Here is a 22930-nt window from a genome sequence, read left to right as displayed (position 1 = left end):
GTGTGACTCTGGACAAGTCACTTAACCCCAATTGCCTTGCAACCAAAAAAAAAAAAATGATCTCTAGGCTCTTTTTTTGATCATGGCTTTCAGGTACTCCAGTAATTGTTAAATTATTTCTCCTGGATATATTTTCAAGGTCCGTTATTTTTTCAGTGAGATATTTTACATTGTCTTCTATTTTTTCATTCTTTTGATTTCTCATAAAGTCATTTGCTTCCATTTTCTCAATTCTAATTTTTTAAGGAATTATTTTCTTCAGTGAGCTTTTGTACTTTTTCCATTTGGCTGGTTCTACTTTTAAGGAGTTTTTTCCTTCAGTGAATTTTTATGCCTCTTTTTCCATTTGACCATTTCTTCTTTTCAAGACATTCTTCTCCGAATTGGCTTTTTGAACCTCTTTTACCATTTGGCTCATCTGTTTTTTAAGGTGTTATTTTCTTCAGTATTTTTTTGTGTCTCCTTTGCCAAGCGATTGACTCTTTTTTCATGATTGTCTTGCATCATTCTTATTTCTCTTCCCAATTTTTCCTCTACCTTTTTTACTTGATTTTCAAAATCCTTGAGACCAATTTATATTTTTCTTGGAGGCTTTGGATATAGCAGCTTTGACTTTGTTATCTTCTTGGGAGTGTGTTTTCCTTGTCACCATAGTAACTTTGTATGGTCAGAATTTTTTTTTTTCTGTTTGCTCATTTTTCCAGCCTATTTCTTGACTTTTAACTCTTTGTTTAAAGTGATGCTCTGTTTCCAGGGTAGAGGGCACATTGTCCCAAGCTTCAGGGGTTTTGTGCAGCTGTTTTTCAGAGATATTTCTAGGGACCTGTAAGTTTTCAGTTCTTCCAAAGTAGTATGATTTAAGGAGAGGTGTGTTTACTGTTCTTCTGGCCTGTGTTCTGGTCTATGAGCGACCACTAGCGCTCTTTTCTGCCCTGGAACTGTGAGGAGAATCCCTGTTCCACTGTAGCCACAAGGTCTGGTGTGTTAGCGCTCTTCTTCATCCTGGGACTGCCACCCAGGACTGTGACCCGGATCCGAGTATGGGCAGAGCAACAGTCCTGTCCTCAGTGCTAGCAAAGGGACCCTGTAATCTCATTCTGACCAGTAGTTTGGCCCTCTTAATAGTGTGTGGGCTCAGAGCTGTGGAAGCTGTTGCTGCTCTTCCTCCTCCTCCACTTCTTCCTCTTCCCAAGGCCCACTCATGGCCTGAGCAGGTATGGCCTGTTGCTAGACTGTACTCCACTCTCTCAACCAGGTGCAACAGACCTTTCCTGCTGACTTCCTAAGTTGTCTTTGGCTGGAAAATTATTTCACCATGGCCTTTTGTGGTTTCTGCTGCTCCAGGAATTGTTTTATGGCATTATTTAAAGGTGTTTGGAGAGGTTTTGGGGAGAGTTCTGGCCGATAGCTGCCTTTCTGCACCATCTTGGCTCCACCCTCTTACTGTCTCTTTTAATTCATCTCTTTTCCATTCCATAGGTACCAGGAATTTAGTTCCTGTCTGTATTACTAATAGCCATCAACCTGGTCTCCTTTTGTTTTTCCATCCTAGCCAGTCTTCAGGACTCCTTCCAAGGAAGCTTTTGAGGAAAGAATTGACTTGACTTGGTGACAGCTTTCATAAGATTACTAAGCCTTAAATGCAAGGCCCTCCAGATTCTTCTCCCAAACACCCTTCCTGAATTTATTTCCCTCCTATTCCCTTAGACCAGATGTTCCTAACCTTTTTTAGTATCGTAGACTTCTTTGGCAATCTGGTGAAGTTTCCAGATCCCTTCTCAGAATAATGTTTCTAATTACATGAAAAGAAATAGGATTACAAAGCAAACTAATTATATTGAAATAGAGTTATCAGAATATTTAAAAAAAAAAGTTCATGGACCCCAGGTTAAGAAACCCTGTGTTAGATTTATTCCAAAGAAAGTTGTCTTATCCCTTTCATGTACTGGGAATTTTCTTACTCACTCTCCTTCAGCTTTGCTTATCCATTCATTTTGCAAATGTAGTTAATTTTGTCTTTGTATCCCAAATACTTGGTGGTAGGAATGGTTATGTTTTATGCAGTATTTGTTTAGGATCATAGATTTAGGACTAGAAGGGTCTTTAGAAGTCATCTTTATTCTTGGGAGCAGTGCCTCCTTCCCCCTCCCAATCCCCTATTCTCAGTTAACCAATTTTCTTTGGAATAAATCTAACACTTTTATCTAGTACCTTGCACATAGTAGGCACTTAGTAAATGCTTGATGATTGAGTGATTGATTGATGATGTGCTTGTGGGAGAGTCACTTTCCCTCTCATTCCAGGTAACTTTAAGATTCCAGGTTATGAACAGCTGCTGTTCGCCATTGGTGCAAGGAGTTGTTTATCAGGAGTTCCTTATCTGTGGACAAAAAGCCACACACTAACTCTCCCTCCACTTTAGTCTTGGCTAGCCTTTTCAAGTTGAAGAGTTTACCATCAGTGCAGTAGCTGACCTTGATGCCTTTTTTTGTACTTGATAAAGGCATCTGACAGTATCACTGAAAACATCATGCTAAAAAGCATAGGAGCAAGCTCTCCTGTTTTACTCCATTGGTGACCTGGAAAACACGAGAGCGTTGGCCATTATCCGATACCTGAGCAAGCGTGCTGTCGTGAAGCTGACGTGCAATACTGATGAACTTCTCCAGGGAACCAGATTTTGCAGTGATTTTCCACGTGCCCTTGTGACCGACACTATCAAAGGCCGTGGTCAGACTGATGAAGGTTATATCCAGACCTATTTTCTGCTGCTGGCATTTCCAGATTGGTGTTCTAGAGAACACGAGCACCAAATAGACAATTTTGTATTAAGTCAAATCTGTGTTTTACAAGCTAGTGAATAAACTAAAATAGGAAACAGTCCACCTTATTTGACCCTTAACCTCTCATAGCTTTAGACAACTCTCCAAGATTCTAAATTGCAGAGAAGGTGAGGACCTGACCTACACTGGTTGGTAAGAGGGAGTTTTCCCATCCAGGGAGTTCCTTATACCAAATCAAAGGTCTTATTCATGGGGAAAAAAATCAAATGAGATAAATTCAGTTGAATACTTTTGTGTAAGTGCTTTAAATAGTGTAAAAAAAACTTCTTGATTTTATCTGGGTCTAAACTGCTACAATGATTTCCCTTTTTGTAAAGAAAGCCTTAGTGACCACTTTGGATATATATCTCTTTGATTTAGCTTAGTACAGTGCCTGGTACATAGCAGGGGCTTAATAAATGTTTATTGATAAATATTAATTTCTCAAAAGGTTCTTTGGTTCTTAGGTATGTTGTGTATTGTATTCTTTATATCCCACACCCCCTAGTGGGCATTTCTCCTCTCCCTCCAGAAGATCCTCCTTATAGTTCCTTTCATTACCACCTGTGGGCTACTAACAACATTTTCCTGATTCCTGGAAATGAGGTCACACTTATTTCTTGTGATTATATAAAATTATTTATACTGCCACATTCTTGGAAGAGGAGCCATGCCTGTACTTGGAGTTAAAGGTTTGTCTATGACTCTACTCTTGACTGTTTTGTAGAATGACAAGCAGTAAGTACGTCATTGTGTCATCTATGGCATCCATCTCTTTGGAAAGAGAGACTATGTTTGTTTTGTGGTTAGGACCTACTTAGTCTACCACTGCTCTAAGTTTTAAGAATTTATCTGTAGGTAAGATAATAAAATGTTTAGAACAGTGGCATATCATTTTATAAAGTATCATGTTGTGAAAGAAGAAACAGAACAAAAGGGAAAAGCCATGAAAAGCAACAAGAAAAAGTGAAAATAGTATACTTCGATCTGCATTCAGACTCCCTAGTTCTTTCTTTTCACGTAGATAGCATTTTCTATCATGAGTCTTTTGTAGTTGTCTTGGATCATTGTATTGTTGAGACGAGCTAAGTCTAACATAGTTGATTATCACACAATGTTGCTGTTACTGTGTACAATGTTTTTCTGGTTCTGCTCACTTCCCTCAGCATCAGTTCATGTAAGTCCAACTTTTTCTGAAATCTGCTAGCTTATATTCCATTACATTCATATGCCATAACTTGTTCAGCCATTCCCCAGTTGATGGGCATTTTCTCAGTTTCCAGTTCTTTGCCACCACAAAAAGAGCTGCTACAAATATTTTTGTAATGTGGGTCATTTTCCATTTTTTTTTTATGATCTCTTCAGGATATAGACCTAGTAGGGTATTGCTGGATCAAAGGGTATGCACAGTTTGATTGCTCTTTGAGCAGAGTTCCAAATTGCTCTCTGGAATGGTTGATCAGTTCACAACTCTACCAACAATGCATTAGTGTCCCAGTTTGCCCACATCATCTCCAACATTTATCATTTTCCCTTTCTGTTATATTAGCCGGTTTGATAGGTGTGAGGGCTGTAAATATTTCTTCGCAATTTATTCTTTTCTAATTTTAGTTGCATTTGGTTATGTTTATGGAAAACTGTTTAATTTTACATAATCAAAACTGTATTTTACTTCCTGTTTCTTGTTTGGTCATGAACTCTTCTGTGTATATTTCCTTCCATCCTATTTTCTTATATTTTTCCTTCTCTTCTTTTCCCTCTACTTTTCATTTATTTTGCTTCTGACTAATCTTTCCTTTTTCCTAATTCTTATTCCCACTCTCTTCTTTCCCTCCTGTTACCCTTTTGGGTGAAAGAGATTTCTGTATTCAATGTGTATGTGTATATGTATTTTTCCTTCCTTTAATCACTTTAGATAAGAATGAGGTGCAAATGTCTCCGTATGTCCCCTACTCCCGCCTTCTTTTCTGTATAGACTTCTGCTTTACCTTTAACTCCTCTATGTGTCAGATTCTCTACTTAGCTTTGATCTTTTCATTAGGAATGCTTGCAAATCTTCAATTTTATTACAGGGCTATTTTTTCTCCTGTGGGATTATACTCGGTGTTTCTGTTTAAGTTTTTTGACTGTAAGCCTAGATCTTTTGTCTTCTGGGATATCATATTCCAAGCTGTATGCTCCTTTATAGTGGTAACTGCTCAATCTTGTGTGATCCTGGCTGTGGTTCCTTTGTACTTGAATTCTTTCTTTCTGGCTTCTTGGATGTATCTTTTCTTTGACCTGGGAGCTCTGGATTTTGACTGTGATATTATTGGGAGTTTTCATTTTGGTGTTTCTTTCAGCAAGTGACTGTGGGTTCTTTGTATTTCTACTTTACTCTCTGGTTCTAAGAGAGCTGAGCAGTTTTCTTCTCTGATTTCTTGAAATACAATGTCTAGGCTCTTTTTTTGTGGTCAGGTAGTCCATTGACTTTTTTTTCTCCTTGCTCTGTTTTCCAGGTCAGTTGTTTTATACTTTCTTCTCTCTCTCTTCCCCCCCACCCCCGGTCTTTTGATTTTTCTTTTAATATTTCTTGCTGTTTCATGGAGGCATACTTCATAGGTACCTCTTGTGCCTGGAATCAAGACTCAGCACAAATACACATGTTACCCTCCTCCCCATCTCCTTTGGAACCCTTTCCTGTTTTCCTCAATTGGGAACGGTTTTCCCCTTATGTGGTTTCTTAGCACAGTATACGCATATAGTTTTATTAAACATATTTTGTAGTTGTTGGTAAACTCATTAAGGAAAGTGACCATGTCATGTTTATCTTTACACTGCCCCCAACTCAAAGTATACTGGATTTCATATTAGACACTTCTTGTATTCTGAACTTAAGTTCAGCACGTAAGAAATTGAGTATTTCCTTATGCAAAGTTGAACAGAAAAAGGCAATGGTACATGAAACTGTGAATCTCTGTTATATACAGCTTATGTTTCCTTGTAAGTATTAATATTAGACACTTAATGTTTGTTTAATAAAAATTGAATGTTGGCATGCCAAGTAGCCAAAAGTTTCTTGTCTGGAAGTTAGAGGAAATACTCATTGGTCAAATCTAGTATCATGCTAAAGGAAATGTCAGTCAGCAAGAATTTATTAAGCCTTTACTATATGCTAGACACTGCTCAATTCTAGGGTCACAAGGAAAGGCAAAAACGTGGTCCCTGCTGTAGAGCACATATTCTAATGGAGGGAGACAACATGCAAAAAAAATTGAATGTATAAGATTTATGTTGTGTAAATGGAAGGTCATTTCAGAGGAAAAGAGCAACAGTGGAGTGAGGGAGCTGGACCAGAAAAAATCTCCTGCAGAATGTGGGATTTAAGCAGAGTCTTGAAGGAAGTGAAGAGGCAGAGATGAGCATAGGAGATTGCTAGTGAAAAAGCACAGAATCAGGAGGTGGAGTACAGTGAGGGCCCAGCTGAAATTATGTATGCATTAATAACAGACCTAATGAACATGGTTTCATGATGTTCAGCAGTGTGTGAATAGCAGCAGAATTAGTGGATGATGGAGGTTTAACAAGGCATGATCAGCAATAGGACAGGAAGAGAAAGTACCAAATGTAGATGATAATTTATAGTTGAACTGATTCACAAAGGGTCAAGATGGGAAAGAGAGGAAAGTATAGTCAATAAGAGGTGATGGCCTAGGAAAGAACTGGGAGAGGGAGGGATTAGAGGTCACAGTGAGTCAGGGTTATAAGAAAAGATGGGATATTAAAAGGTTATGATCAGATAAAAAAAACTTTTGGAGTTCCTAAGCATTGAAGTGGATGGAATACTTATGAAGTGATGGCAAGATCAAGAGTATGACCTTCTATCACTGTGTAGCTGGGATGAAATAAAATAATATGAGGTGGAATAGTCTCGAGGAAATTGAGTAAATTGAGGAATTTAGAAGTTAGAATACTTGAGGCAGTATCAGTATGTATGTTGAAGTCCCTTATTAGTTCAGGAATTATGGTGGAGAGACTGAGCCAGGCACTAGACTTATTGAGAAAGGAAAGATAGTATTCTGGGGGAGAAGGGGGAAAGAGAGGGCAGTAAATAACAGCTGCTAGAGTCTTGATTGAGTAATAAATTTGGATTTAAATAACTTTTTTGGCGGGGACCTAGGCAGTGGGGTTAAGTGACTTGCCCAGGGTCACACAGCTAGTAAGTGTGAAATGTCTTAGGCCAGTTTTGAACTCAGTCTGCCTGACTGCAGAGCCAGTGCTCTCTCCACTGCTCCATCTAGCTGCTCTTTGAATAACTTTTGAAAGAGGATGAGTTACTAAGTGAAGAAGTTAGAGGTAAAATCTGGATGTGGCAATGGTGAGCAAGAAGTATCCCTCACTCTTCCACCATGACCAGGCTGGGTCCTGGACAGGCTAAAGTCTATGGTAAGTGGGAGTGGTTATTGTGTAGTTCAGACCAGTTCCTCCTTCACAACTCCTCCTGCACCAAAAAATATACAATAAATATGTCACTTTACCTTGATACAGATCTGAAGTTTACTTGTGGAAGTGGTTGTTTGTAAGGGTTATAGCTTGTGAGTTATTGTGAAATGGTGCAGTTTTCTGCATTCTCATTGTTTCACAAGGAAGAAATAGCATAGAAGCAAACTCACAATTTGCATTATGTCCAAAATATTCCCTAATATGTCGATTGTGTTGAAGAAAAAAAATCATTTTTGAAACACATAGCAGGGCTGACTGTAAACATAGGTCTGACTATTTCACTTCCATACTCATAAAAGTCCAATCGATACCTCTTACCTCTGCTAACCGATACGTTGTTTGGTATTTGAAGTCCTTCACATTCTTTTTCTGCCCTACCTTTTCAGGCTTATTGAATATCATTCCACACATGTTCCAGCCAGATCTTCCTGTTTTATTTTACTTCATATACTTCATATGTCACTTCGACAGGCTCTTTGAGCCTCTTCCTTCATCTTTAAAGTGGGCTATTAATACGTGAGCTACCTGCCTTCTAAGTTCTCTTTAACTGTTAAAGACTTAGAGTTTAAAATTAGCTTAAAATTGATTTGGTCCTTTTTGAAGGTTTTATGTTGTGTGACAAAGTGAACTATATTTTGTTAATTGTGTGTGTTAGTATTGGAGCTTTTTCTTTAAAGCAACTAACTACCACTTGTTCTGTGAACTTTGACAATTGTCTCTAAATTTCCCACACATAGGTTGGGGACATATACATTGCTTTAGATAATAATGAATAATGAGAGTATATAAAGTATTTTGTTTCAAGATACTGAGTGTAAGAACTTTTACACTTTTTGCTTTACAGTAGGTAGCAATGAGCTCAAGTCCAAAAATTAATTATTAAGCAGAATACTGTGCTAGGCAGTAAGGTAGAGAAACAAACTGGCCCCAGATTGTGAAGGACCTTGAAAGAACAAAAGAATCAAAAAGGACTTATTTTATGCCTAGCACTGCGATAGTGAATGAAGATACAAATACAAAAGCAATCACCTAGTCTCAAGGAGCTTACTTTCTAATGGGGGAGACCACACACAAAGGGAGGAGTGCTTTGGTCTTAAGGTTTGGAGAAGGTCAGTCAGTGACTAAGAGTTTATTAAGCAACTACTGTGTCGGGTGCTGTGTACTGGGGATACAAAGAAAAGCAGCTAGATATCAAAGTGAGTAAAAAGTGGAGCCTGGAGTTAGGAAGCCTAGAGTTAAAATCTAGCCTCAAATACTAGCTGTGTGATTCGGGGCAAGTCCCTTAACTTCTCAGCCTCAGTTTCTTCATCTGTAAAATGACAGTGTTGATTTGATTACTGTTACCAAAGCTAGAGATCAAAAAGGCAGCCGGGGAGTGGGGGGTTACTCAGGGCTATATGTCCTGAAGATATCTAGAGGCCCCAAAAGAGGCAGAAAGGCCAGTGGTGGGAGGCCTATCTGGGTGACTTAGTAATGGAGAAGTCTCTCAGGGTGGGAGCTGAGTTGGAGGCAGGAAGCATTGGAATGATGATGGCAGAACAGAATTGTGATAGATCAACAATGGAGAACTGTCACTAGTCAAGGAACAGTGGCCCGGGGCAGGAGCTCTAGAGAAGTGCCTACCTTGTAGGCAAGATGACTTTTGAGTAGAGATATGGCATGTCATGGGAATATAATTTGGTAGTAATCTAAAGAATCAGTTGGAGATGAGAGATTTAAAGTCTGTTTCAATTAGCCTGGGTGAGTGGTAATGAGGGCCTGTGCTTGCAGTAGGGGTGAAGGAGTATGGAGATGTTACTTAGGTGAAATAGTCAGGAGTTGGTGACTGAGTATGAGATGTTAGGAAGAAGGAGGAGTCAGAGCTAATGCCAATATTTTCTGGATCAATACATACAGTTTAATAAATTCTTGTTTGATTTGACTTTGTTAAAATCAAACATAACATCTTTTGGTTACACAAGATATTTCACTCATATATATGCATGAAACTGTAAATAGTTAAATTGCTTTCTACTTTCCCAATTTACGTATTTCATTTCTTTTAGAATCTTGTGGTTTATCTTTTATATAAATACTTAAGGTGTTTATACTAAGTGGAACAAACATTTCCACAACATAGTAGAATTTAAAAAGTTAATTGCACATGAAACTGCAAATCTATTGTGTATAACTTGTTATTCCTTTTAAATATATAATAAAGTTATCATGTAACTTTCTTTCTTTCCGTTTCCCCCTCCTCCCTCCCGCCATGGCTGCCGTTAGTCACAAATGTATGTGTATGTGTGTGTGTGTATACACATACACATATTTGTACAATCACCCTATATATATGAATATTTATCAGTTCTTTCTCTGGATGTGCTCTAATCCTACATATTTTGTGTTACCTTGAGCAAGACATTTACTTAATGTTTCATGGATTTTAATTTCCTAACTGTTTCATGAAGAAGCTTTGCTAGATGAATGCCTTTATGATTCTATAAGAATTTTTTATTTTAATAACTTTTATTTGTTCCTTTTTTATCTAAAAATTTGCTTTTTTTTTTTTTTTTTTGCTACTGCTTAAAGATTTATTTCATGGCTTTTTACAGTTATCATGTGTTGCCATAGACTCCCTATGTTATCTGCTAGAGAAAATTGGAAGCAAAGGTGAACATAGAGAACCAGAAGAGTAAAGAAGAGAGTCAGAAATTAATAAGCTAAACAATAGTCTTTAGTTGGTGATTTAGTTTAGAAATAGGGTTAGTTTAGGAAACACCTTTAGTGAATTTGTTGTATAAAGTTTTAGTATGTTTTCAAAATTGTTATTAGTAGACCTCAGTTTTGGAGAATTCCTCATTTAATTTGTTAAATATTCTTATTGATGTTTTATAAATTGGGAGAATTTAGCAGCACAATGACTATTTAAGAGATCCTAGGTCTCAGACCTTTCCATGGTTTAGCCTGCTGAAATGATTTGGTAACCAAATCAAGAATTTGGTTACCAAAGCTTATCTCATAATTTTGCGAACATTTTAAACTTTTACATTTTATGTAATCAGTTTTTTTTTTCCTTCTCAGTATGTTTTTGGAGATTTTACTCCTGATGAGTTCAATCAATTTTTTGTGACTCCTCGTTCTTCTGTTGAGGTAAGATCTCTATTTTGTATATTAGGCATGTTTAATGATCTTATTTTCAGTTTTTACTTTTTTGGTTAAAAGTGTCTGAAAATATTTTAATTTATTTTCCAAACATGAAAACTGGTTGAAATTTGGACAAAAAAGAAGAAAAACTGGATAAATCATAATAAAAAAATACACAATATATTCTACTCATGGAACTTGTATATATAATATGTGTACAAATACCTATCTTAGTCGTAGTCTGAGCATGGATACTTTTTTTGTTCAATTTGGCTTATAGAAAACCATTGTGTTTTATTAGCTATGTACTTCTTTCCCCTTCATTTGTATAGCTAGCTGTTTGTTTTTTTTGTTTTCCAAAGAAATTTCATTTGGTGAATGGAGGTGACATGATCTGTTTTTGGATGAAAACAGGTGTGGGTGTGTGTGTGTGTGTGTGTATGTATTCACATTTGTGTGTGCATATACACATACAAACAGACATATACATAGACACACATGCAGTAGTATTTTCTCCTTTAAGGAAAAAGAAGGAAATCCTCTATAGACAAACTAACATGAAGGATTTAGTCAAAACTTGATTGAATGCCTGAGTATCAGTACACATTCAGTTTAGTCTAGGTTCTTAAAGTCTTCTACAATTATGGTGATCTTCTACAATCTGCAGTCTTCTACAGTAATGGTGGTTATGGTAATGACCCAGAGAGATTTCAGGAAGTTGAATCAGGGAAGATTAAATTTGTGTATATAAAGTGGGAAAATGAACCTATACATGGAAAGATTTATAGTACCTGAAATAAAGAAGATACATTTATAGATTGTTAGTTAACTATTGATTATAATCATATAGAGCATTAATTCCCCAAGGATTTTGGTTGGTTAAGGTTTTACCTCACATTCTTAAACTTAAACATATTTAATAAACAATTTTCTCTTTATTTCAGCAAGAGATAGTTGTATTCACCAACATACTATCATTATTATCTTAACGTCCTCTATGATAACTATTAGCATAATTTTTTTAAATGGAAAAAAAAAACAGGTTTCACCTTTTATCTAGGAACACTTTTTAAAAATTTGGTCAAACTCAGGTTTTTATAAGTTAGAATGATAGAAACTAAAGAATATAAAATAATTAAGTTAGACTAAGATATTTTAATTAAAAAATTTTAAACTAATATAAAAAAAGTAAAATTATCATACATTTTAATATTTGCATAATTCTAATATTTGCAGTTGGCTTAAAAATATAAGATAGTCTAACAGTGAAAACACATTTCCCCTTTGGTTTTGTGTCCTAAAATTCTTGTGTAGGAAAATTTTAATTAAAAAGAAAATTCTCCTTGAAATCTTGGTTTCTGTAATCACATGGCCTTTTAGAATTAATACCCACTTAACTGGAGCTAGCATTAATTAGACAATTTGATTCTAAATAAAACATGTTGGGAAGTGGATAGATTGTTGAGCTTGCGGTCCTGAAGACCTGGGTTTGAATTCTGCCTCAGAGACTTAGCTGCTGTGACCCTGGGCAATCCACTTAACCTCTTTCAGCTTCCATTTCCTCTTCTCTAAAATGAGGATAATACTTGTTGTAATGAGATTCAAGTAGTAAGATAATGTGTGCAGAAATAATTTGTAAACAAAGCACTGGATGAATGTCAGCTGGTGTTACTTCTTCAAAGACAAGAGTGGCAGCCCAGCAGAGCAAACTTACTACATGTGTTTGTGAACAAATTATGTAGGATTCACTTTAGTCCCTTATTGCAGATTCCTTCATTTCATGTATCATTTACCTTCCATGTGTGTTTTTTATCCTGTTAGAATGAGAATTGAGCAATAAATTGAGAGTAGTATCCCTTATATGTAGTACATGTAGTACCTTATTACCTCTTCATTTTAAAAAAAAAAGACACTTAGGTTATAAACAGAATCACACTGATGTGTACAGATTTGTACTTTTCCACCTACATTTTATTTTTTATCCAATAGATCTTTTTATTTGTGTACATTGAGTGCCTTATTTATGGGAAGCAATTTTCTTTTGGTTTTCCTCATTTGTTTCCACCTCAGACATTGTAACCACCTAAATAAAGCTCCCCATACTTGTCCAGCACCCTCATTTTATGAGGGAACTCAGACGCAGAGAAGTTCAATGACTTGCCCAAGACCACACATTAGTAGCAGCCTCAGGGTCCAGTCCCAGGCCCTGTAACTCCCACTCCACTGCCTCTTCCAGATTGCTGCTTAACTTCTTCTCTTACTTCCAGTCCCCTGCTAGCTGTTCTGTGACTTTGTACTCTTGGTCTTGAAGGTGCAGGACTGGGAAGGAAAGTATGACTGCATCAGCTTCAGAATAACACTTTGTAACAAAAAAATGACTACATATCCTACTGGTGGTGGGTTGGTTATGGCATATATATATATATATATATTCATATAAGTAGTAGTAGCTAGTCAAAATTCAGTAACAAGCAGCTTGTGTATCTAGTGGTATTCTAATAGTACAAGATTTTATTTGATAAAAACATTAAAGCATTGAGTAGTCCTATAAAATTGCTTCCTTAAATGATTGTGCAATTGTAAATGCAGCTGTTATATAGGAATGTACATGGGAGCCAACCCAGGTTTTCTAGTTGTGATAAAATAATTATGTTATAAAAAAGTGTTGAAATTTCTTGAATTTAAAAATATTTCAAATATGTCTGCAGCTTCCACCGTATAACGAAACAATTTTGTGTGACACTGAAACCCCAGAGGAACTACGTGATGGTAAGTTAATTGCTTACTTTTTATTTTTTAACTCATTCAAAGTTTTCCCCACTTACATACTCTGCACTCTTGCTTGGCAGGTTGCTTCAGAAATATTTCTTACTTATCAGTATTCTATTTTTATTGTGTACCTGGGCAGATTTGATGTCTTATTACTGTTCGTTCCATTTTAAAAACAACTTTTGCTTTAGAATAAAGCATGTAGTGGTTAATTCTTTCTTTTTCCCTTAACAGTTCTCGGTGTCACAGGTATGTATCATCTCTCATTGCCACCTTTCCTCTTCCTCCAAGGTTTGCCACAGGGTTTATTGCATTGATGGTGATGTTGCCAGGTGCAGGGGCTTGCTAATCTTGGAGCATGTATGTGTTCATATTGCTGGTGAGTGGTAGCTTGGGTTGGCTGTTCTCATAGATTAAAGTCATTCTGAACCTGTTACTGCCATGTTGGGAATTTTGGTACCTTGTTGGCCTGCCAGTTTGTTGCTGTCTTGTCACTTAAGTGTGGGTCTTTCGTTTCTTTACCTGAGCTGATTTTTGTAGACCTTGTTTATTGAGATAGGAACACCTTGTTGCCTTTATAGTACGCCATTAAGTAGGTGATGTAGGCCTGGTGTCCCTTTTGAGGCTGGCAGATAGTTCTAATTTTTCTAGTGTTTTTAGTTTGGATCACTTTTAACTTTCCTATTGACCTCCAAAAAAAAGTGTCAACCAGGAATTTACACTTATATGGAGTTTTCAGAGTTATGGGATATAAATGTATACTATCCAACTCTTGATGTGTACATTTTTAAGTCAGGTCAAATTCTTGGGCTAAAATAAAATTTGAAAGTGACTCCATCTTAAAAAGTCATTCAACCTTATAAGAAGCAAGAAATGAGATGAAAGAAAAAGGAAAAGCAAATTTATTGATATCTACTTGGCTTGTATGAAGTTCTAGGAAGTCAGAGTTATAAGAGACATTCTACTCGTTGATAAATCAAAAAAATAAAACTGGAGTGCCAAGAGACATTAAATTGCTATAATATAGTCACTGACTAAACTGTTCAGTTTGTAAGTTTCCTATCTCATCCCCCTACACTGTGGGAATGTCAATCAAAAGACATATCGGTAAAGGAGAAGGTTCTCCTAATTAAAAACCAAACTTAGGTTTTGTTTTTTTTTTTTTAAATAACTTGCTTGGACATCACTACCTTTTGAAGCTTCATGTGACTAAATGGATTTTTCCAAATACAGGTATAAATGGCTTCCTTACAATGGCATCACTTATGTGAAATTCTTTGAGGCCTTTAGCAGTTTGGTCTCAAGCTTAGGGAAGAAGAGAGAGGGGGAACTCTCCTATTTTGTACATTTTAACATGGTACTCTTTAAAACATTACTTCTTACACAGTTTAAAAGTCATATTTTTAAAAGAACATAGATAAGCCCAAACTGACTTTTTATATAGATCTTTTTGTCCTTTTTAAAGATCCTGTAATATTGTAGTAAGCCAGGTTTATTGGCTTTCAGCTGTCTTAATATTCTCTACAAAAGTAATGAGTCTGTTGTCAGTGGACTCAAGGAAATGGTACATTTACAGAGTACTCCAAAATTCTCAGTGTGTTTTTAAGTTTTAGTAGCTTAAATGTATTACACAGTTTTAGCAGAGGTTCCCAAAGTGGGTGATACCACTTCCTGGACAGCACTGGGATGATCCAGGGGTGCAGTAGTAGCCTTGGGTGAAATTGGAGAATGTTGAATAAATAACGAAGTGGTGGAAGCATAAGGAAAGAGAAGATAAGAAAATTTTGAAAAACCATTCATACATGTTTCATCTGTTGTGTAACAGAGTTAAAGTTGTAGTGATTATGTTATTTTCCAGATAAACATACAAAAGGCAAATTATAGCTGATCAGTGGTCAAGTCTGCCAGCAGGTCTCACCAAGCAAGTGTTGGTAGGCAAGTGTGGTGCACGTTGTAGGAAAGTCCAGCATGCATTGGCAGAAATATACGTATGCAATGACTTGTTTATAATTCGATACCATATATAAATGGTTGCATGATGCAATATTGTGTCATCAAAATTTCAATGCAGGAAAAAACCCACAAATTTACAATAAATTATTAAATTTTAGGTGTCATTAAAAATATTTTCTATATTTTTGAAATGTATATTTAAAAAAAAATTAAACGGTTAAAGAAAGTAGATTTCCAGGGGGTCACTAAGTAACTTTTCTTTTTTTTTAAAGAGGGGCAGTAGGCTAAATAAGTTTGGGAACCTCTGAACTTTAGTAACTTTAAAATGCGCTAAGACTTTTGGGGTACCTTGTATATTGATACGTAATTTCTAGTGGTGAGTTAAATATAGCACTGTTTGAAATTGTGTTATATTCAAGCATGGTACAATTCTTATTCTGAAATTTTAAATCAGCTTTTGGTTAAATTTTCTAGTATTTTGAAAGTGCTCTAAGACTTTTTTTTGAAAAGAAAGAAAACTGCTGTTTTGTAACCCCATTTGAAATTCGTTACTATGAATTTGTTACATTTAATTCCTCCAGAGAGAAAAAAATTTTCAATAAAAAATCATTTTACAAGAAGTTAGTACTAGATAAACCATCAAAGTTGACTTCACTAAAACTTAAATGTTTTTGTCAGTACTTGAGGTGTCTTTCTATTTTCTAGAAAACTGACTGCCTAACTATCTTGTTTGCTCATTTAACTTTTACCCAAAATGTGGGTTTTTAGAAAGATTTTTCTTAGCCGCCTTTCCTTCTTTCCAGTCCAATACTGGATTGATAAATTGGGCTTTGTCTTAACTTTCCTGCCCTTCAGTGTGCATGAGTATGTCCATTGTGATAGAAACATGATGAGCAATTCAAGCTAACTAGGCAGGACAGGTGTGTCTTGTTCCCTTCTAGTGTTAATAATCTAAACACTTTTAGTGCTCAGTCAATATTTAATGATGCACCAGCATATTGAAATGGTCACAAAGTTCCATTAATATTAGACCACATTGTACATCTGTATTTCCTATACAGTAGCCACTTTTAAAATTGAGAATACACATGCTAAAGGAGCTATTTCTGCCTCTTGTGAATAATCCAAATCCTGCTCAAGCTGCATGACAGTGCATACTAATTCTTAATATACATTCGCAGCATACACCATAATGCATTGACAGGATACATTATAACCATTCCAAGGGGTATCTTGTCAATGTGTAGTATTCTTCATACCTTCAGGTACATCCATTTCAGTCCATGCAACATTGCATCCTCGAAACACCACGGAATGGGTTGAAACAAAGATGCGTGGAAGCAAAGTGGACTGTCAACTTATAGGTACAATAATGAAAAGTTGATTTCATTGAATAGTCATTCCTTTAGTATCCATTTTAAAAAAGCAACTAAATACCGAAGTGATGAACACTGGCAGTGAAATCAGAGTGACTGCTTTATATTTAAACTTTATCTGTATAGGCATGAATATTTATTTTGGTACATTTTGGGTGTTAGGGAGAGAAATAACGAGTCATCGGGTGTTTCAGCGTTTGATGTATTATAAACAAATTACATCGCAGTATATGTTGAGACACATTTCCTTTGACATTATAGTACTGTTTCATAAGTAGACTTAGAAAAAGTATAGAATTTAGCATCCACCTCTTTCTTCAGAATTAGGTATTAAAAGTGAAATGGGGGAAGACATACATTCTTAGGCAACTTCTGGATTTAAGTAATAGGTTATATATGCTAAGGACAAGGAATTTGTCATAGGTTTACAGAGCATATTTGTTTAAAGTGTATGAAGGATAGAAGGGCCTGGCTAGCTATGGTACATGGGGTCATGAAGAGTTGGACACAACTGAATGACTGAACAACAACAAAAAATTACAGAGGAGACATTTTGTTTTCAGTACTATAGCCCATTAGGAAATAGCCTTGTCTTTTCATGAAGTTGATCCAAATTAAATCATTCAGTCATCATTTGAGAGCTGCATGTTTATAAAATGTTTACAAGTATATTTGTATGTGTGTGTATATAGGTAAATACATACACATACATGCATGAACACATCTGCATACATATATGTGTGTGCATATAGGCAACACTCTTGTCAGTTTTCCATTGTGTGAAAAGAGGATTGGATTAGGCTACTTTGGTGTTCCATTTGAATACTATCTATATGGTAACCTCAGTATTGATAGCAGTTAAAATAAAGAAGCCTGCCTCAGGAAGAATCTACTTATGTTACCCATTTTCCCCATCCTGTCACACATCCATACGGGAGCTGACATCACCTTAAAACAGGTGTCTTTAACCTTTTGTGTTGTGGAACCCTTTGGCAGAATGATGAAACTTATGGACCCATTTTCACAATCATGGTTTTAAATGCATAAAATAAGATTACAAAGGAGAGCAATTATACTGAAATAAAGCAGCATTTTTTTCTCCTAAGTTCATTGACCCCCTGAATTGATGATTGACAGACATCCCCCCCCCCCACCTTGGAAGTCCATGGACCCCAAGTGAAGAACTCCTTAGTCTAGAAAGAACCAGACAGTGACTTACACTATACCTGGGTTGAAGGGAGGGAATTGATTGTGTATTTTTAAAAGTTATTTGTTGAGTTTGATGGAGGTATTAAAATAAAGAAGATAATGTAGTAAATTATGTCAGCTGTGAGGATTTGTATATATTTTATTGCCTTTGTTGGGCACTCAAAATAATTGTCGATTAATTACCAAGTGCATTTTTACATCTAAGCTTTCACATCTCCCGTGTAAGTTTATATTAGTGAAAAGGGATGGTTAAGTACAATTAGGTGGGTGTAAGCTGAATTATGGTACTTTGCATCATTGATTATGTTAGTTTATTTGAATAGTTTGATTTTTGTGTGAACTACTGTGACAGTTAATGAAACAGGTTTCATTACTTTAAATTTAGTGTATTTCAAGGTAAAAAAGAGTGGGGGAAATAACTTTTTTTATTCAGTTAGTGATCTGAGTAGATACAGATTTTCAAAGGAATAGTCTTTTATCATAAAGGCTAACTGAACAAATCTTATAAATTTTAATGTGTCTAAATTGTGCATGTATATAGATGATGATCACATGGCATGAAGACTGAGTGACTCAAATAAGGTTCTTCTCAGAATAATTTTGCTCAGTACTTTATAGAGGTCAGTTCCACACTGAGGAATTTAGTGGATGAGATTAGGGCTTTGAATCCTCTATGCAATTCATGTTGTTCTATCAGAAGTATGCCTTTTAAAATTGATTCCTTTTCATTTTTAAAAAAGATTTTTGGTCTGGACCTGTGAAAGAACAAAATATTATTCATTTTTATAAAAGCTATGTAGTTTCTTAAAATTTTAAAACTTTTTTGGGGGCACAGAGTCTATAAATTTTTTACAGAAGTAGTGTTGATTGTGGTAAGTGGGGGTTTGGTTTGGTTTCTGTTAATAGTGATTTGAATTTTCCTAGGTTATTTACTTTGAATGCTTAAAAAATAAATTGTACAAATTCACATTTACTACTACATAGAATAGTGTAGTGAAGATAGGAATTTATTTGAAGGTATGTATATATGAAAGAAACTAGCATGATACCAATTGGCTAATTTGACTAGAAATTCATTTTGATTTATGTTTTCTAAAAATATAAATTTATGATAGCATGGTAATTGAGAATCAAAACACAAGATTGTGCTTTTCATGATACCATAACACTTTATAAATAATTTTGTTTAGTTACAAAAGATGCATTTCTTGCAGTAATGATGGATCACATAAATTTTTGTTAATTAAAAAAAGAACATACTATAAATGTTCAGAAAAGATAGGAAAGAAGAATAATATGAAGGATAACTAATTTTGATTTTTAATTAAAGATTGAGCTTAACTAGGGGCATTATTATCCTTTTTTTTTTAAAATAGGGGAAGAGTATCAGCGAATTGAGTTTGGTGTTACCGAAGTTATTGAACAAGATGAATCTTTACTGAATAACACTGACTACAGTATTTCAAGCACACTGAATCCTCAGGCCCCTGAATTTATTCTTGGTTGCACAACTTCCAAAAAGAACCATGATGATATACACAATGAAACCAACTATAACTCCATCGACTGCCAGTTTACAAGCCCTGTGCTTGCTTTGGATAATGGTTCTAATGCCGAAGCCGAAAATGTAGAAAATGACAGCCTGTCTGGTGGCCTTGGACAAAGAGAACGTAAAAAGAAGAAAAAAAGGCCACCTGGATACTACAGTTATTTGAAAGATGGCAATGACCTTATCCCTACAGAAACCCTTGTAAATGGTCATGCAAATTCATCAGTACTGAACAATATAAGCACAGAGGAAACAGAATTTATGAGAAATATACCACCATCAGCTATACCAAGGACTTGTAATAGCCCTGAAAATTCTGTGGACTTCATCGGTGACACTGTGACTGATGATTCTTTTCCTAGAGCACTAGACAATATCAGGACTGCAGGGCAGCCTGAGGTATGCCATCTTACTAATTTTGAACAGTCTTGCATCCCTTCGGAGGCTGGCAGGAGTAGCCCATTAAGGACAGCTGTTGCACAGCCTTTTACTGGTACTACTGAAAATCTTGGAGTTGCTAATGGACAAACACTTGAATCCTCTGTCGAGGGCCCAGCTGCCAATGGGGTAGAATTGTACACTGTGGAAAGCACTGACTCAGATCCAGCTAAGCATGACAATGCTTCGCCTACTGCTGAAGTCACAACCCCTGTTACAGGATCAGTTTCTATTAATCAACCTGCTAAATCTTGGGCTAGCCTTTTTCACAATTCTAAGCCCTCTGCTTCCACACCTGTGGCTTATGTTGAAACTAAATATTCCCCTCCTGCCACATCTGCTCTGGTCCCTGAAAAACAGGTTGAAGTCAAAGAAGGGCTTGTTCCAGTTTCAGAAGATCCTGTAGCCATAAAGATTGCAGGTATAGTTAACAAAGATTACAACTGAAAGTGAAGACGTGAGCAATTGTGATTGACCTTTGATTAAGGATTTTAAAGTTTTTATAAATAAAATGCAGCATCATATTTTAAACATTGAGGCTGGGATCGAAGGGCCAAAATGAAGTTGTTGAAATTCTGGAATATTGCAATTTTAAATCATATACCTATTTTATGGGAATTTATGAAGAATACTTATAAGTCACATGATGAAAATGAAATAATATATACTAAGCACAAAGAAATAATTACAATTCAGTGTTAAATGTTTAAAGTTGCATTTATTACTAAAGCAAACAAATTCTTTCTCTAGTTTTTATTGAGTGTTCCTGTTCTGTTGCCTAGTGGTTTTGTGGTAGTGTAGTGAAGTAGCCTTGTTGTGTTAGGCTATAAGGGTTATGTACACTTAATATATTCTTTCTCTAGTTTGTACTGTATCATTTTAGTCTGTTTCCATTTTTTTTTTAATTGTAAGAAAGTTTCATGAAGCAAGTAGTTGGCTTTTTAAAAGTACCTCTTTTGGAATACCTACATATGAGAAATTGAAATTGATTTTCTTCAGAATTTCAACAAACCAAAGATCAGATTTGGACAGGAAAAAAAAAATGTGGGAAATTTTTGTCCAGTGGTAACTTTTTATTTTAAATCTCCAATATACAAAAAAATCAGAGCTTAGATTTTATGTGATTATAGTAATGACACAATTCATTTTCAAGGCTCCTTTCTGTTTAAATATTCAAAATTTACTGTGTTTTGAGGGCATATATACACACAAAATGAAAGATAATTCTTTTAAGAATTCCATTGTATCCAAAATTGAGTCTGCCTTGTTATGTAACTGCCCCTATCAAATAAATTTGCATTTGGTGCACCATTGTTATATTGAACTCTGGGGCAGCGAAGTGGTACAGGGGATTGAGAACTAGCTCTGACGTCAGACCTGAATTCAAATTTGACCTCAGACACTTAACTAGCTGTGTGACCCCAGGGAAGTCACTTAATCTCGATCGCTTCCCCTTCCCCCCCCCAAAATCAAATTATTGTGCCTTAAGTAAATTTCTTTTGATCCAGAATTTCAAAAGTTTAGTTTTATATCAGAGTAACAATGAAAGCAACAAAGAATTTATCTTCTTAAAAAGGAGATTCTTCATGTAACAGTTGGTTGAAACAAGTTTTTGTGAAAAGAGAAAAATCAGGTTTTTCCCCCAAAAAAATTTTTTTAGGGCATTTTACCTTATATACAAAAGCTACTTGCTTCTTTTTGGTATTTTAGACTTCTGTTAAAAAGATCCCTCATTTTCAGTCAACTAATTCTGTTTAGTTTAGCTGTAAAACTTTATTTAAAAACAACAACAACAACAACAACCTGCATATCATCCCTTCTTTTAGCATTATTGAGTTGCAGAGAATACTGACGTGAATGTGAGGTTTTTCATTGCCAAATCAGTAAAGGAATTATACTTCTGAGTTAACACAGTGTCAGTCATTACACATGAAACAAAAAAAAGTTTATTTTTTCTCCTTGTAAAACTTAGAAGGGCATTGGTTTTCACAGTGGCATTCTTAGAATCAAATATTTAAAAAATCCTTTAAAACCAGGGAAGACTTTCTGATACCAAAGTAAAAATTATTACCTATAGCAGAATTGTTGGTCCTGGGGAAAAAACCTGTTCCCAAGCATATTTTACTTTTACTTTTAAAAAATTATTATTTTTATCACTTTTTACAAATGTTATTTCCATAACTAGGTGCCTTTGAGGTGAAATAAACTTTCATTTTTCTGTTTTGCATTTTTTTGTTTAGTTGTGGAAGCATTCAATTTTTAATGCTTTATATTCAGTCTTAAATTTTTTATGTGACCTTCGGAGTTAGAAGAACTGGGTTTAAATTCTGGCTTAGCTACTTTTATTACCTTTCTGATCCTGGGCTGGTCATTTAACCTTTCCTTTGCCTCAATTTCTTCATCTCTAAAATGAATGAGGTTGGGTTAAATGATTTCTCAAGTCCTTTCCATCTGTAAATCTTATTATAATGCTGTGATCCATATTATCTATGTTGGTTATCCATGGTTGAGAGTCAAAAACATCATCAGATATCCCTATTAAAGTTCACTGTGGGATTTGGCATGTATTTAATTTTTTCCCCTTCCTTTCTCTTAACAGTTCTTAATTGACTTCTTTTCTCATGTTTTGCTTAGACCAATATTAGAATTTTTTTTAATGCTTGGATATACACCAGCAATTGAAGAAGACAACCCCTGAAGCATGAGCACATATAGGGGAAGTCAGCTTGAGATTTAAAAATTTTCATTTAATATATGTATTGCCAGTCCAGAGTTCACTACATTCAGATAATTAAGAAATAGACTAATGGTGCTTCCTCTTTTGAAATGAGTCCACTAAGAGATTGTCATGATGAAGAAATACACTGGAAACCCCATGGAGATCTTTGGACCTGCACCCTTGTCACTCCTTTGCCAAGGGAAATTACTTAACCTAAATAACTTTTATGATAAAGTAGATTACTCCTGTGAACTAATTCTGTAACATACTTCTTGAGAAGAGCCATATACATGTGTATATATATTTGATTTGATACTTCTGTCAGATATTAAAAATACTTGGTAGCAATTTACAAAAATTTACTCAGCTTCATTCAAAGTAATGCAAATTGTGGAAGCCATATGACAACAAAACTCTAATGTGTTTTAAAAAGTACAGTTCCTTTTTCACATAGACCCCTGGCTTTGTCTTTCAGTGTCAGTTATTAGAA

The 22930-nt window shown here is 35.5% G+C and overlaps 1 protein-coding gene across 4 annotated transcripts in view; it reads left to right on the top strand.

The window, feature by feature from the left end:
* USP10 (ubiquitin specific peptidase 10) overlaps nucleotides 1–22930 on the top strand; it is a 69622-nt gene that overhangs the window by 16616 nt on the left and 30076 nt on the right. The window contains exons 2-6 of one of the 4 annotated variants that reach the window (XM_027846421.1): nucleotides 10365–10433; nucleotides 13136–13196; nucleotides 13431–13445; nucleotides 16415–16513; nucleotides 19111–20142. In XM_027846421.1, the coding sequence (XP_027702222.1) occupies nucleotides 10365–10433; nucleotides 13136–13196; nucleotides 13431–13445; nucleotides 16415–16513; nucleotides 19111–20142 (1276 nt within the window). The remainder of the gene's footprint in view (nucleotides 1–10364; nucleotides 10434–13135; nucleotides 13197–13430; nucleotides 13446–16414; nucleotides 16514–19110; nucleotides 20143–22930) is intronic. The other 3 variants (XM_027846426.1, XM_027846431.1, XM_027846440.1) reach the window with 3 other exon arrangements.

The sequence above is a fragment of the Vombatus ursinus genome, unplaced genomic scaffold (assembly GCF_900497805.2).
Source record: "Vombatus ursinus unplaced genomic scaffold, bare-nosed wombat genome assembly UNPS02005286.1, whole genome shotgun sequence".
Lineage (NCBI taxonomy): Eukaryota > Metazoa > Chordata > Mammalia > Diprotodontia > Vombatidae > Vombatus > Vombatus ursinus.
Note: the sequence above shows the minus strand (reverse complement) of the source record. Positions and strands in the feature narration are given on the sequence as shown.